This window comes from Petromyzon marinus, chromosome 57 (genome assembly GCF_048934315.1).
Source record: "Petromyzon marinus isolate PM22_M1 ecotype Great Lakes invasive population chromosome 57, UKy_Petmar_22M1.pri1.0, whole genome shotgun sequence".
Lineage (NCBI taxonomy): Eukaryota > Metazoa > Chordata > Hyperoartia > Petromyzontiformes > Petromyzontidae > Petromyzon > Petromyzon marinus.
In genome coordinates this window covers 6,755,027-6,771,854 of record NC_133723.1, presented here as the reverse complement: position 1 = coordinate 6,771,854, position 16,828 = coordinate 6,755,027, and the positions used below count along the sequence as shown (strand labels likewise).

The 16,828-nt window shown below is 45.9% G+C and overlaps 2 protein-coding genes across 5 annotated transcripts; one reads left to right on the top strand and one right to left on the bottom strand.

Annotated features, from left to right (window-relative positions):
• Nucleotides 1-270: 270 nt before the first annotated feature.
• PMF1 (polyamine modulated factor 1) lies at nt 271-7,020 on the bottom strand. Its single transcript, XM_032975935.2, has 5 exons — nt 6,633-7,020; nt 4,199-4,304; nt 3,614-3,708; nt 1,668-1,863; nt 271-500 (listed from the first exon to the last, which is right to left on the bottom strand). Exons 1-5 carry the CDS (start codon nt 6,773-6,775, stop codon nt 435-437), a joined length of 606 nt encoding a protein of 201 aa, XP_032831826.2. The 5' UTR covers nt 6,776-7,020; the 3' UTR covers nt 271-434.
• A 142-nt stretch (nt 7,021-7,162) lies between these two features.
• FXN (frataxin) lies at nt 7,163-16,288 on the top strand. 4 transcript variants are annotated; one of them, XM_032975937.2, is made up of 4 exons: nt 7,163-7,280; nt 11,277-11,465; nt 13,501-13,598; nt 15,388-16,288. In XM_032975937.2, the coding sequence occupies exons 1-4, from the start codon at nt 7,266-7,268 to the stop codon at nt 15,542-15,544; spliced, it is 459 nt and encodes a 152-aa protein (XP_032831828.2). In that variant the 5' UTR covers nt 7,163-7,265; the 3' UTR covers nt 15,545-16,288. The 4 variants fall into 4 exon arrangements, with proteins under 4 accessions (XP_032831828.2, XP_075908830.1, XP_032831827.2 ...); XM_076052715.1 differs by having other exon boundaries at nt 7,165-7,400; nt 11,277-11,469; nt 13,505-13,598; XM_032975936.2 differs by having other exon boundaries at nt 7,168-7,400.
• The last annotated feature ends 540 nt before the right edge of the window (nt 16,289-16,828 follow it).

Here is a 16,828-nt window from a genome sequence, read left to right as displayed (position 1 = left end):
TAACTGTGTCGTTGGCCGACTGGTTTTGCATCACGTAATTTTTTCTTAGGTTTGTTGAATTCTCGTCTCTCATCTTCTTGTTGTATTTACCTCCGTGCAGTTTAACGCTCTCTATGTGTTACGTTTATGTCACCCTATGTGCTCCCTCGCTATTTGTTTTTTACACCTGATGAAGATCGCTTGTGTTGCGGTCAAAACGTCTTCATTTATTTTAATATAATTTTATTGTATTTCTACATACGTGACTTTACCGAAAAAACCAATGAGTCATTTATGCAGTCACGAAAGCTTTAATTCTTTATTATACAGGGTATGTTTGGAAAGTGTGTGTAAATGAATCTAAATTTAAGTAAGTAAAAAGGCCACTCGGACAGTGGCAAGTGGAGGAGAGGGTCTGTTTGAACGGATGATTTTCAAATACGGTGACGCCGAGCTCAAATCTTGCCATCCGATATTGCGCCTTGGAGACAGGGCGCTTCTTGGCAGATCTTGTAACACTCCTGAAAGAAAAACGTGGAGAGTGAATAAAAAAGCACCAACGTGTGACCTTGGAAGCATAAAATCAACCGCAGACCTGATCATCCAGCATGAAGAACTGTGCCAAATCAAGCGTTTCGTTTCTTGTCCTTCCCCCGCGCCTCCAATTAGCACGGTTGGCTATATACGGTGCGAAAGAAGTTCAACATACACACAAGTGCCCTCCCCCACACCATGTGGCTCATGGGATTTGTTTGACCATACTTCACCACGTTGGTGAGTACGGACTGGAGAAGGGGCTCAGGACTGATTTCAAATAGCACTCGCCATTGATGCTAGCCTTGGCTTGGAATCGAACTCATGTCACGCAGTGGCACTAATCACTGCATCCAGGTTCCACCCTTTCGCAAAATGTGTGACAATAATGTTCTTTGAGGCTAACGGAAAAAGAAAAAAAAGCTGTTCGAACAAAATACAAACAGTAAAAATACAAACAACACCAGAAAAACGTGACGTTATAAAATAACGATTCTTCAAATTGAATCGGCCCCCCAAATGATCAGAATCAGAATATTTATTTATACTGGAGGAATCCGATGAGCTATAAAGCTCTTACTGGAGGAATCCGATGAGCTATAAAGCTCTTTTTCACAGATGTCCAGTAGGTTCGGGAGAGAACGTTACAACCGCAAACAATATAAAAACAAATCACCCGAATCAAATACAACTAAACCATCCCCATCCTACCAGGCAAAGCCCACTAAGATGTTCACTTATTTTTCAGAAGCGACCTATCACAAATGATAGCTGAACAAAGTGCCCATCATTTGGACATTTATAGCACCAAAATAATCCAAATGATCTCAACGTTGCTAGCAGGTGTTATAAAAAAAGCAATAATCTCTTTTTTATATACAGTAAAACCTTGGATTGCGAGCATAATTCGTTCCGGAAAAGTGTTTGTAATCCAAAGCACTCGTATATCCAAAGCATTCGTATATCAGTTGTGATCACGTGACGCTCGGCAGACAAAGCGTACACGTACTACTACTCGTATTGCAAGACCATCGCTCGTTTATCAAATTAATATTTATTTAACATTTTTGCTCGTCTTGAAAAACACTCGCAGACCAAGTTACTCGCAATCCAAGGTTTTACTGTACATATAAAACCGAGCACCAAACTATGACCTCCCACTGCGCCCGCTTGGCTGCGATGTTGGCCTGCAGCGCCTGGATCTGCTGCCGTCCGTCCAAGACCCTCTGCGCCAGCGCCGCCGTGTCCCTTTGGCAGCACTGCAGGGAGCGGCGCACGAACTCGGGCTCCTGCTGCAAGTACTTGTGGAGGTGGGCGCGGACGTCGCTCGCAGGATCGCCCGACGGCCGCCTCGCGTGCACAGGGAAAGAAGAAGTTTGGGTGGGGGGGGTAAAAAAAGGAAATTGCCTGCGTGTGCATGGATCGCGTAAACGCTTTCCCATCGGAGGTTTTGTCCTCCAAGGTATTGAACGAGCGATGTTTGACGAGACGTCGCGGGCGACTCCGATTAGTGTGGTTGGCTACACATGGTGTGAAAGAAGTTCAACATAGATAATAACGTAATCGGGAGGGGAGGTAATCAGTCCCTCTACTGCTTCGAAGTTGACACGGAGGTGATTTCTTTCAGTGCTGGTTTTTGTCTGCAAATTTTGGGAAACCCTTAAATCAACGCCTGTTTTTTAAAAGAAGTTTATAAATGCAACACAACTTTATACTAGTGAAGTATAGTTCATATTGGATATTTTTTTTTACTGGAGGTATAGTGCTGTCCTGTTACAGACGCATGGTCAAATGGAGGGATGGACGGACACAGCTATTACATGAACTCTTCCAACCTTCGTTGGAAAACACCAAGAACACAGCACTGTGTGGAAAAGACGGGGCACTGGTGAAAAATCGTATAACTGTACGCTGCTTGACGCAAGCGATGGATGTTTGTGGCTGTCACAGTTTTTCATGTCACCATATTCATCGTGAGCCACGGTCTGCTCGATGAAGGCAAAGTAATGAATCATGATCACAACGTAGTTGTAATTTTCATTTCATCTAACAATACTGCTGCAATTGTATATAAACTGGGAAGGCTTCTGCTGCTGAATTGTTCCATACTGGATACCACATTGTTACTACTCTATTGGTATGATGCTTTATGAGACCTCCTTTACCAGTAACAAGATATAGCAATAGGTTTTTAGCCTTTTATCTGGCACAAAAACTGACACCTTTATACAAGGGATCATGTTTGCAATAATCACAACACAAGTAGTCAAAATGCAAACAATTCAAGGACAGTGCATATTATCAGAGTTGTCTTTTTTGTTTGCATTTTGACTACTTGTGTTGTGGTTATTGCAAACATGATAGCTTGTATAAAGGTGTCAGTTTTTTGTGCCAGATAAAAGGGTAAAAACCTATTGCAATATCTTGTTACTGGCAAAGGAGGTCTCATAATCTAAGTGCTAACCCCGAGCTCTCAATACTCTGATGGTGCGCTGTTTTTGAGTTGCACGCCTTTTGGCGTCTTCTGGTCCAACACCAGTGGAGACTGGGCTCTAAGAAAAGCCGTCTCGGGTGTGGACCAATCAAATTCAAGGACAGTGCATTTTATCAGAGTTGTCTTTTTTGTTTGCATTTTGACTACTTGTGTTGTGGTTATTGCAAACATGATCCCTTGTATGAAGGTGTCAGTTTTTGTGCCAGATAAAAGGGTAAAAACCTATTGCTGTTATGATTCTTGTTTACCAAGGAAAGCCTCACCGAGTCTCATTACTTTTTTTCAGGAGGCTTCCAGCCAAGTTTTCGCACTTAGGGACGATGTTGTTCTGTGTAATCCCAACTGAGTAATTTGCAGGTATTTTTTTTTTTTACATTGAGATATTTCGCCAACACCAGTTACATTGTGGGGTTTGTTTTTTTGTTTTAACTTCGAATACCTGTGGGTGGTTATGAGTGTGTCAATGAGTAATGTGAAGAAGGGATATTTGAACTGCCTGATTTCAGGATGGTAAAGTAAAAAAAAAACTAGTCAGAGACCCACAAAAACTGGGCCACCCCAGATAAATGAGGGCAACGCCACAGCTTAGACCCACGTGCTGCTCACCATGCCGGCTCGACAGGAGCTCCCTTGGCCAACTCATCCAGACTTCCCAGCAGTTTCTCAAGCCCTTCCTCTAACACAATCAGATCCATTTCCTCCTGTCAGGCACAGAGACACACACAGACACGCACATACACTATGGTGAATGCCTGAAATGCGAGTTGAAGACATCAGATGCTTGAATTGCACTTTATCCATAACAGAGATTTTTCGATTTAAAGCTTTCGTGACTGCAAGGATTCATCTTCTTTGGTTCTTTCGGTAAAGTCACGTAGAATGAGAATAAAATAATAAATTGATAAAATAAAATAACACAATAATATTCTCACGACGTGGCTTTTTCACTCCAGCGCTGTCCTCCAGACAGTCTCGTCCCCTTCACCTGATGAAGGCCGCTTGTGTTGTGGCCGAAACGTCGTGAGAATATTATTGTGTTATTTTATTTTATCAATTTATTATTTTATTGTCATTCTACATGACTTTACCGAAAGAACCAAAGAACATAACAGAGATGTTTTGGTTAAGAGATCCCCCTTCTGTGTATGTGTTTTTTTTCTTCTTCAAGTTGACGGACACCCGCTGGCATACCTTAATGGCTTTGCGAAGATGCTCCTTGGAATTTTCGTGGATTTTCTTGAGCAGCTCGGGATTGTCCGCGTACACCATGGGGTAAGACTTCGCAAAGTGCTTCAGCCTGCGGCAGAGACAGACGCACGTGGCTGTGCTCAACGCACTACGTAAACGTAATCATTTACGTCGATTCTTATTCTCTCGCAATACGTGCATCGGTTTGGGGGTTGGGGAAAAAAACCAATATCTTTACTCTTTGCTTCTTTGAGGTAAACTCACGTAGGTATAAAAAATAAAATAAATTAAATCACGACGTTTCGATCGCAACACAAGCGACCATCATCAGGTGGAACAGATACAGCAGGAGAACTGCTGACATAGTCCACGTGATGACGGTCGCTTGTGTTGCGATCGGAACGTCGTGATTTAATATATTTTCTACCTACGTGACTTTACCGAAAGAACCAAAGAGTATGGATCCCTGCAGTCACGAAAACTTCAACAATATCTTTATAGTTTGCACGTGTAATGCGCGAAATGCTCGCTCACTCTAGGAGATAACAACTCCGATGACTCAGGACTACGAAAAATATAATATTTCTTAATACTGGAAGAAATCCGATGAGCTATGAAGCTATTTTTTTCATAGATGTCCAGTAACGGTACGGGGTCAGAACGTTACAAAAAAAACAATACAAAAACATGATAGTGCTGTAAAGTACAAGAAAGGTAAGCAAATCACCCAAACACACAAATACAACTAAACTATACGCGCCTTCAACTTAGGAATAGCAGCAAAAACTACAAACTTTCTCCTCAAATATTATCGTCATGGCTAGCAGACCTTGGCATTGACATTGAGCTTCTTCAACATATTTACACGTGCAGGAACAGAATTACCAACAGTTAAATACGTTAGAATAAGTTTTCCCCTTTTTTCTGGCAACAAAACAGGTGTTAAGATTATTATCAGAGTACGTTTTTTCTTGACTTAAAGCTTTCGTGACTGCAGGAATTCATATTCTTTGGGTCTTTCGGTAAAGCCACGTAGATTGAAAAAATAATCAAAATAATAACAGGCCAAGACGATTGCTTGTGTTGCGATTGAAACGTCGTGATATTGTTATTATTTTTAACAGGTCCCTGCAGGGTGGGCTGGTAGGAACATTGGAATTTTGCGCAATTTTATTTTTACACCCCAACAGCACGAGATTTCACTTCGTTAAAGTATTGAAAGGGGACGGACGGACACATTAATCTATTGCAGGCTGGTACACTCAGTTTACAACTTCGTTCCTACCAGTATTATTTCTTCTATCTACGTGGCTTTACCGAAAGACCCAAAGAATAGTATGTTTTTTTTTGCATTCTGACCACAAGTAGTGGTTAATGCAGACATGAATCCCTGTAAAAGGTTTCAGTTTGGTGTTTTAACATCTTAACATAACTCGTGTTTTACTATGGCCAGAAAGGGTGAAACCTATTCGTTATCTCTTTGGTTCTTTCGGCAAAGTCACGTAGGTAGAAGTCAAATAAATCACGACGTTTCGATCGCAACACAAGCGACCGTCATCAGGCGGAACCGATACAGCAGAACGAACTGCTGATTTAGGAGAAAGATCTGCTAACAACAAGAGCTTACAAAGGGTTTTGGTGGGCTCAACCCCGTGTATATATTTTGTTGACAGAAAATAGGGGAAAACCTATATTTTGGTACTGGCAAAGGAGGTCCCATGATGTAGTTAAATACGTCCAAATACAAACGCATATCGTGACAGAAATTGGCATTCGAAATGTATCGCTGTTAGTAGGATTACTACTGCATCTAAGCTGTACCCAAAGCGTGACCAAACATAGAAGTGATTAAAAAAAAGATTATCGGACAGGAGAACAGCGAACGATGCAGGCAGTGAGTGATTAGATGGAAACGTCGGTAGGATGGACAGCAGGTGACATTAAACGGGTGATGTTCGGGAAAAATGGAAGGAACGGGAAAGAGAGGAAGACCGAAGAGACTGGCTTGACGACATCGTAAGAGATTGGTGCCAGAAAGATGTGGCCACCACATTAACATATTGGCACAAGGACAGCGGGGAAAGTGGAAGTCTACGGGCTATCTGCCCCATGGATCGTGATGACGATGCCGACGAACGCATATGGGGGGGATATCGTCATAACAGTGCATGCGTATGCATGAATCTTATTAATATTCATAATGAAAGTTTTTTTGGGGGGTTATATCGAGTAAATATGAATGTGTCGTTAAACCCGACATAGCCAATTAGTAAGGGTTGTCACCTAAACAAAACATGGCAATTCGGTACGAGTACAGCACACCGCTTGTGTGTTGGGAGAGTAAACCGACAACATTTACAATCTGGTGTACGACATTTCGCCAGTAATTGCAACCAGATTAAAATGATTCGTATTCCTTGGCTGTTGATAGTCTCACTTGAGGGCTGCTGGAATACGCTCCAACAGCTTATCTGTGGCCACCCAGAACTCGGACAATCGTTCTCTCTCCTCGGCCCCGACAGCCGCCTCAGCCTCCATCCTCTGCGGGCCCTGAGCTCCCTCTGCAGGCGGAGACTCCATCCGAGGATCGGCGATTGTCTTTACCTCGCTAGGCCGCAACTGTCTAGACACCCTCAAAATTAACGCGCACTTAACGCGTACACGAATTGACAAGTGTTGCTACGGCAGCAACCCCTAATTTAAAATACGACGCCGATGGCAAAAACAAAAAAATACACGTAGGGTTTATTTGTAACGAATAACGTTCCTCGAGGACGACCCCTCACGAAGAAGTTGGCTTGAACGTTTCCCGCCTTTTTCCACCCCCCCCCCCACATCGCCCCCTCTACACCCCCCCCTCCACAACTCGGAAGCCGCCGCAACCGCCGGCGGCCATGTTGCTCAGGGGGAAATACCCCGCGACGCCCTGCGCGTCAACGTCATCACACTGCACCCGCACCCCCACCCGCCACCGCCACTTACAACTACCGGGCAGCGCCTCCCTACCCAACATGGCCGATTCGGAGTGAAGGGGGGGTAGGAGATCATCGTAACGACGTGAACGGCCGTGATGATGATGATGGTGGTAGGGACGATGATGTCTTCTCGGCTGTTGTCGCGATGTGGACGTTGGGCGCTCCGTGTCCCCGCGGCTCCCCGCTTTGCCACAGCGACCGCGGCTGCCCGGCCGAGTGACCGCCCGGGTGTGAGTTGTGGCCTTGAGTTGTTGCGTTGTGCCGTTGCTGATGCTGCTGCTGCTTGTAAAAAAATATTTTAAATACCATCTCGCCTCACCCGAGTTCAAATGTGCACTTAAAGAGTTGAAGTTGTTCAGGCAAATACCATTGCCAAAGGGTTCTTGGCGTTGGCACGAGTGCGTAAACAAATAAGGAGAGTGAGGAGAGGTTCATCCCTGCTTTGAAGATCCGAATGATATTGTGCCATTAAGGTGTAATTTAGGCGAAGTAATTTGTGGGTGTGTGCTTTGTGTACTGTGTGTGGTGTGTGTACAGTGTGTGATGTGTGTACTGTGTGTGGTGTGTGTACTGTGTGTGGTTTGTGTACTGTGTGTGGTTTGTGTACTGTGTGTGGTTTGTGTACTGTGTGTGGTTTGTATACTGTGTGGTGGGTGTACTGTGTGTGATGTGTGTACTGTGTGTGGTTTGTGTAATGTGTGGTTTGTATACTGTGTGATGGGTGTACTGTGGGTAATGTGTGTAAAATGTGTACTGTGTGTGGTTTGTGTACTGTGTGTGGTGTTTGTAGTGTGCGTAGTGCGTACTGTGTGCGGTTTGTGTACGGTGTGGTGTGTACTGCGTGTGGTGTGTACTGCGTGTGGTGTGTGTACTGTGTGTGGTGTGTTTTCTGTGTGGTGTGTGTACTGTGTGGTGTGTGTACTGTGTGTGGTGTGTGTACTGTGTGTGGTGTTTGTAATGTGTGTGGTTTGTGTACTGGGTGTGGTTTGTACAGTGGGGGAAAAATGATTTGATCCCCTGCTGATTTTGTACGTTTGCCCACTGACAAAGAAATGATCAGTCTATAATTTTCATGGTAGGTTTATTTGAATAGTGAGAGACATAATAAGAACACAAACATCCGGAAAAACGCATGTCAAAAATGTTATAAATTGATTTGCATTTTAATGAGGGAAATAAGTATTTGACCTCTCTGCAAAACATGACTTAGTACTTGGTGGAAAAACCCTTGTTGGCAATCACAGAGGTCAGACGTTTCTTGTAGTTGGCCACCAGGTTTGCACACATCTCAGGAGGGATGTTGTCCCACTCCACTTTGCAGATCTTCTCCAAGTCATTAAGGTTTCGAGGCTGACGTTTGGCAACTCGAACCTTCAGCTCCCTCCACAGATTTTCTATGGGATTAAGGTCTGGAGACTGGCTAGGCCACTCCAGGACCTTAATGTGCTTCTTCCTGAGCCACTCCTTTGTTGCCTTGGCCATGTGTTTTGGGTCATTGTCATGCTGGAATACCCATCCACGACCAATTTTCAATGCCCTGCCTGAGGGAAGGAGGTTCTCACCCAAGATTTGACGGTACATGGCCCCGTCCATCGTCCCTTTGATGCGGTGAAGTTGTCCTGTCCCCTTAGAAAAACACCTCCAAAGCATAATGTTTCCACCTCCATGTTTGACGGTGGGGATGGTGTTCTTGGGGTCATAGGCAGCATTCCTCCTCCAAACACGGCGAGTTGAGTTGATGCCAAAGAGCTCCATTTTGGTCTCACCTGACCACAACACTTTCACACAGTTGTCCTCTGAATCATTCAGATGTTCATTGGCAAACTTCAGACGGGCATGTATATGTGCTTTCTTGAGCAGGGGGACCTTGCGGGCGCTGCAGGATTTCAATCCTTCACGGCGTAGTGTGTTACCAATTGTTTGCTTGGTGACTATGGTCCCAGCTGCCTTGAGATCATTGACAAGATCCTCCCGTGTAGTTGTGGGATGATTCCTCACCGTTCTCATGATCATTGCAACTCCACGAGGTGAGATCTTGCATGGAGCCCCAGGCCGAGGGAGATTGACAGTTCATTTGTGTTTCTTCCATTTGCGAATAATCGCACTAACTGTTGTCACCTTCTCACCAAGCTGCTTGGCAATGGTCTTGTAGCCCATTCCAGCCTTGTGTAGGTCTACAATCTTGTCCCTGACATCCTTGGAGAGCTCTTTGGTCTTGGCCATGGTGGAGAGTTTGGAATCTGATTGATTGATTGCTTTTGTGGACAGGTGTCTTTTATACAGGTAACAAGCTGAGACTAGGAGCACTCCCTTTAAGAGTGTGCTTCTAATCTCAGCTCGTTACCTGTATAAAAGATACCTGGGAGCCAGAAATCTTTCTGATTGAGAGGGGGTCAAATACTTATTTCCCTCATTAAAATGCAAATCAATTTATAACATTTTTGACATGCGTTTTTCTGGATTTTCTTGTTATTCTGTCTCTCACTGTTCAAATAAACCTACCATTACAATTATAGACTGATCATTTCTTTGTCAGTGGGCAAACGTACAAAATCAGCAGGGGATCAAATCCTTTTTTCCCTCACTGTATACTGTGTGGTTTGTATACTGTGTGGTGGGTGTACTGTGTGTGGTTTGTGTAATGTGTGTGGTTTGTATACTGTGTGGTGGGTGTACTGTGTGTGTACTGTGTGTGTAGTGCATACTGTGTGTGGTGTGTGTACTGTGTGGTGTGTGTACTGTGTGGTGTATGTACTGTGTGTGATGTGTGTTCTGTGTGATGTGTGTTCTGTGTGGTGTGTACTGTGCGTGATGTGTGTACTGTGTGTGGTGTGTGTACTGTGTGGTGTGTGTACTGTGTGGTGTGTGTACTGTGTGTGATGTGTGTTCTGTGTGATGTGTGTACTGTGTGGTGTGTGTACTGTGTGGTGTGTGTACTGTGTGTGATGTGTGTACTGTGTGTGTGTGTACTGTGTGGTGTGTGTACTGTGCGTGATGTGTGTACTGTGTGTGATGTGTGTACTGTGTGTGATGTGTGTACTGTGGGTGATGTGTGTACTGTGTGTGATGTGTGTACTGTGCGTGATGTGTGTACTGTGCGTGATGTGTGTACTGTGTGGTGTGTGTACTGTGTGGTGTGTGTACTGTGCGTGATGTGTGTACTATGTATGATGTGTGTACTGTGTGGTGTGTGTTCTGTGTGGTGTGTGTACTGTGTGATGTGTGTACTGTGTGTGAAGTGTGTACTGTGTGTGATGTGTGTACTGTGTGTGATGTGTGTACTGTGTGTGTGTACTGTGTGGTGTGTGTACTGTGTGTACTGTGTGTGTACTGTGTGGTGTGTGTACTGTGTGTGTGTGTACTGTGTGGTGTGTGTACTGTGTGGTGTGTGTACTGTGTGATGTGTGTACTGTGTGTGGTTTGTGTGTACTGTGTGTTGGTGGTGGTGGCACAGCGGTTAGCACGCTGCGCCACGAACCCGGCGACCTAAGTTCGAGTCCCCCTCACGGTCACCAACACCGATGACGATTATCTCTGAACCCATCCTGAGGCCTCCCTTAGGTCGACTCAGCCTCAAATGAGCACCTGGTACGGTGTGTCGTAAACATCTCCACTGAGGAGACAAAGGCGGCCGGGCGTGGTGCTGTCTATCCACCCCCCCTCGTGCGCCGTGCCGGCCTTCATAGATGCTATTTGCTAACAGCACTTTCCCCAACAGTCTGTTAAGACTACGGGAGATCTTTGTGTGTGTGTTGTGTGTACTGTGTCTGGGGAGCGGTAGTGTAGCGCTTAGCACGCTGCGCTACGAACCCGATGACTTGAGCTCAATTCCGGTCAGGGCCACCACCGGTGACGATTATATGAACCGGTTCTGGGCCTCCCCTAGGTCGACTCAGCCTCATATTATTATCCGGTGCGATGCATAAACATCGCCACTGGGGAGACAAAGGCGGTCGTGCGTGGTGCTGGCCACCCACCCCCCTCGTGCGTCCTGCTGTCCTTCATAGGTGCTACTCGCTAACAGCACTTGCCCCAACAGTCTACTAAGGCTCTATGGGAGATCTTTGTGTCTACCGTATGTGTGTGGTATGTGTGTGTGACAACAGACGGCCCTTCTACAGTCCGCCTCTCGGCCGTGCCCAGCGAGGTCGCGGCGTTTAGCCAGCGGCACGGTGGCGATGGGCGAGGCGGCGTACGAGCGGCTCGCCGACGGCACCCTCGACGCCCTTCACGACTTCTTCGATGAGCTGGGGGACGCGCCGAGCTCGCCGCAGGACTACGATGTCGCCTACGCGGCGAGTAGCAAAAGCCCCCAGAGATTTCCCCCAACAACCTCCCCCCGCCACCGCTACGCTTACACTCCCGAGGAGACATTGCGCTGCAATAGGAAAACGAAACAGAGATTGTAATTTATAATCTGTTCTTCAAATTCCATGGGCAAATCAATGAGAGGAATCAACAACATGTAATCAATGCGCACAATTTTGTCCTCGATCCAGCTGCTCACGTCATGGTCAAGTGGCAAGCCCCCCACATCACCCGAGGAGGTGTTGACTACCTCGCCTGGTATTCAGGAGGTCGCGGGTCCGATCCCGACCCTGACGCCTGTATTTAGGGACTCCTACTTACGGACGAGTTAGGTTCCAGAGTCGATTTGTTCGAAAGTCCAACTTTCCTCCTGTCGATTCCAAACACATACAACGTGTACACTAAACACGGGGCATGGATTTAAAAGTTGTATACTCTCCTGTAGATGCCACTGGTTCTTGATGTTCTGCAGATGTAGATGCCACCACCGCCATCTATTGCGCGGTGGTTGAACTTACGACTCTCGGTCCGAACAGGCATCTGGCCATCTCTGAAAGTTCGTAAATTCGAATGTTCGTAAGTAGAGGAGTCTCTGTATTTGGACATTAATACGAATTTATTAAAGCAATTATAAGCGCCCAGGTTATTTCATAATTCCCTCACAGATTTTAAACAAAAAATACAAACCGTGCTCACAATATGTACGCACCTGAAACTGATGTGTTAATACTTTGGTCTTTTTCTTTCCAGGTCTGTGTGAATAGCACATTGACTATCATTACAATTTTGTCAACGATTTGCTCAAAAGTATTTAAGCGACATGTGAAATTGCTGCGAGGAGCATTTCCCCTTATTTGCACGCTTCCACATTGCAACATCTATTCAGTGCTGGCACCGATAGAGAAGGGGTGGAGTGGTGGTGCAATGGTTAGCACACTATGCTATGCCTATCATAAGTGGCGAGTGATATCTGCACCGATTCTGCCCCACCACTTCACCTTCACAAACCCCGCACTACGTGTGCCACGGTCGCGAGATGTTAACTACCTCGCCAGGTATGTAGGAGGTCGTGGGTTGTATATTTGGAGTTTGCGTGTCTCTTTCATCATCATCATCATCACCACGGTGGCTTGGAGATATTGACTACCTAGCCTGGTATACAGGAGGTCATGGGTTCCATCCCCGACCTTGACGACACCTGTTGTATATTTGTAGTTTGCGTGTCTCTCTCCCCGTTTAGAATCAATGTGCGTTTTCGAGTATTTGGCTGCTATAAATTTCCACGTGATGATAAGCCACTTCGTTGAGCTATCATTTGTGGCCAGGTCACTTCTGAAAAACGGCTATTTAATGCAGTGGGCCTTACCTGATAAAATAAAAAAAAATAGATTTTAGTTTTAACCGTGGGGTCTAGAGCCTTTTTTTAATATAACGTCACAGGATGTTTAACGTCCACCGTGAAGCTTTTATGTTTTGTTCAATCACCTGCAGTATTAAGCAAGGGGGTGGCTGTTGGGCTCAAACCACGGACAAACCAGCGGCACCTCCGACTCGGCTACGTATGGTGCCAGAGAAGTTCAACAACCACGTGTGCAGCGGCAGATGCCGACGAAAAAAAACGTTACTGCCTTGCATTTGAAGGACACATTGCTAAAAGGGAATGACATTTGACGGTCGAGACTGGTGACCAAATGGCAGAAAGGGCCCAAGGCTGCAGCCACCTCGGTGATGGACGGCAATGAGATCGGCTCGTGGGCAGGAGTGAGAGACGGATTGTGGCGTCGCAAGACCACGAAGGATGACGGTAGAGGATAGACTGATCATTTCTCTCGCAGTGGCTGTCACAGGTTGACATTCAAATCACTCGGCCACGTAATTGTCCAACCAGCCTTTTCTTTCCACCTTATAGACACACGATAGTGGGCAGTCCTGGACGAGGGCCGAAGGTGGTGGTGAATATCAATGAATGTTGTAATGTTGAAAGACCTCTTGTGCTGACTCTGCGTTTTTCTTACTTTACAGACAGGAGTATTGACAGTGAAGCTTGGCAGGGGTCTGGGCACCTACGTCTTAAACAAGCAGACGCCAAACAAGCAGATATGGCTCTCTTCACCATTCAGGTGACTGACCTGAGGCACGCACTGAGTGTACAGCCCATGCTATTCCATCGATCGTCACGATTTGAGGTCATGATGGCTTCCAGGATTGATGCCTTTTTCGGTCAAATTTCTACTGCTTCATTTGTATTTTCCGCTGTCGTTGTTCCATTAGTTGCAATGTAACATTTGCGCATAAGTTTGTCAGTAATTTATTTATACATGCATGAATTCGATGCGTGTGTATTTTGAGCGTGCGTTTGTGTCATGTTACGAGACAATCCATGCGGATTATAGCAGGAGCAGTGCAGCCCTTCATGTTATAGAATGGCCCACGGAGGTGGATATTTCAAAGGTGCCTCTGAAATCCTGTCAAAATGACGTCTGATTTACACTGTAGAGGGCATAACTTTCCCACCTGCTCTGCCACTAAGACTTAATGTCCACCGAATGATGGTCAAATAAAATTTTGTAAAGTGGGAATTAGTGAACATAAGTGCAGAATTATATATATAAATTTAGTTATTTTTAAAGATCTTTTTTTTTTATGCAAGCATTGGCCGGCGGGCTGAGACCATCAATTTGGCATACCCGATAATCTGGCTGCCCGGGATGCAAAGCCAGCGTCTCAACCGTGACCGCTCTGATGGCAAGAGGCACCCGTCCACCTGAAGAATCTGCTTTAATGAACATCGATGAATACATTGTTTAGATGTCTAATTTATGCGGGCTTGATTGTGTGCGTGCACCTTTAAACACAACAACGTATTTAAAAGCTGCCACTTTCTTAATAGAGGTTAAATTTGCAGAACTCATGTGCATGCTCAACCCAAAATGCTTGCACAGTGTTGTGGGCTTTCCAAAAAATGGACTAAATTACGTTTCACATTTGGTGAGAAAAAAACTACTCACTACTGTTCTGCCCACGACCTTCGAAAGGGGAAAATCAAAATGAACCATGTCTTTAATTGTGGATACAAAGTACAGATCTCCTCCCAGATAGGATAATAAAAATAATTTCATTTTTATCGCGGCTTTCCATCAAGTATTTCAAAGTGCCGTACAGAACACAGCAGCAGCAGACAATCAGCATCAACATATTATAAACACATTTTAAGGATCCATTTACTAAATTAACTAATAGCTGAATAAGCGGAAACGTATATAAATAGGTTTTAAGATGCATTTTAAAAATGCCCACAGACTCAAGAGATCCCTGCTACCTCGTGAAAGAGTGTTGCATATAGCCTGGGGGCTACACGACGGGGAAACATCTCAGTCACCCGTAGACCGAAGTCTCAACCTGCCAATGCAGAGAGAAGATCTGCATCATGCCCAGATCTTAGGGACCTTGAGGAGGGTATATGGGTGCAGCGTGTCATTGATGTAGGCTGGTGCAAGGTCTCAACTCGCCAATAACTTATCGTAATATTACATGATAAAATTACATTATAAAACTACATTATAATATTACACTTGGGACGCATCTACACTGAATATTGGCCGAATTGCAGTTCTGAGAAATAAAAAACATGATTGGATGGGTGGAAAAGTGCTTCTCTCCCCCTATTATGTGGACCATAGGTCACTCAAAATAATTTCAGAAGCTAGCTATGTGATATCCACTTACGCGGGCCCTAAACACGCAGCGCTGCACTGCTTGGCGAGAGATACATATGTATCCTTAATTTCTGGACATGACGCCGATAGCACATGTGGGATACCATTGGCAACCCTCCCACCCACCCCTCCCCATAAATTTCATGAGAAGTTGCTCATTGTCGTTATCTTCGTGGGTGTGCGTGGGTTACAGCGGTCCAAAGCGCTACGACTGGACGGGCGACTGCTGGATTTACGCGCACGACGGAACGTCGCTGCACGTGCTGCTCTCGCGGGAGCTCTCCTCCGTGCTTCACTCGCCCTTCGACCTCACGGCGCTGCCGTACGCTGGCGGGAAGCTCCCAGAGTGAGCCGCCATCGCTGCCGCCGCCCGCTGCCACTGTCACGTCGGCGACAAAACTGGCTCGTGGCACAGCGCCACCTGCTTGTGAGGCGTGGAGGCGGGAGGGGAGGGGAGGCGGCGGCTGCGATGGTAGAACAACTGAACCTGACCGATGGTAGAGCAACTGGCATTGATGAACAAACGCCGAACATCAAGTGGACATCGGATACGGGTGGCGTCAAACATTGCAGTGGCCGGGTTACCACGTTGACAAATTGACTTTGATTTCTCGCCCATGTCGAAATGGGTACAGTGAAGTCTGAGATTATCCATGGTCACGTGAGCGAAGGCATTGGCCCAGGTAAAGTAAGTAATTAAAAACACCTGAGAATTAGGCTTTGTTTTACCGAATATAGAATGGGGGTGAATATTTAGAACGTGTCCAAGTTAATTTTTTTTTATTTTTTAAGTATATTAATCAGTGCACTTGGCAGTGTATTCGTGGCTGGATGGGTCACTGAGTCACTGATACTCAACGAGTGAAGGGCAGCTCTTGAACCAGCGCCCGTCAGGGCACCTTATTTATTTATTTATTCGAAAGTGCTGTTCATTGCCCGTGGATAATCGTGACTTCACTGGACTTTTTTGCGCTCGCAATATCGACTGCGCGATAATGACCCCGAGCACTCGCGATTTAATCTTGCGAATGATCCCGTGTGGGCTGTCCGATGTTGGGAATTCTCGGCAAACAATAAACGGTGGTGTTTGTGTATATATGGCGTGTGTGTAAGGCAGCCAACGGGAGGAACACACCCAAGAGGAAAGTACTGCCCATTGCTGTGTGCACCGGAGGTCACTTGAATAGATCTCAAGAGGTCGGTCGAAGAAAGACACTTTGATCAGCTCTTCCCCACATGATGCCGATGGCACGAACTGGGCAAAGGCAAAAAACAATTTTTGAAAAGGAACTGTGTTGATGACAAAGACTTTGTCACAGGGGGCTTTGGTTAGTTGAGAGGTCATCGGAGGCAAGGTCGGCGCTGTATGGTGGGCGCGGTGGTGGTGGTTTCAATTTTGACTGCGATTGACACGGTTGTTGAGCTTCACTCACCCCACACGTTTTTGCATGTGCAATGGTGTGTGGTGCTCTTGGGGTTGGCATCGTCCCCCGCTCTGTCTGATGTCGAGGGGAAATGGGCGAGGTTTAGGACTGTGGCTCATGCAGATGCAGTGGCTGCATTGGGTACACGGTCCAGACCCCCCCAGAGACCCTGGCGGACAGAGGAGGTGTTCAAGCTGACTGAGAAAAAGC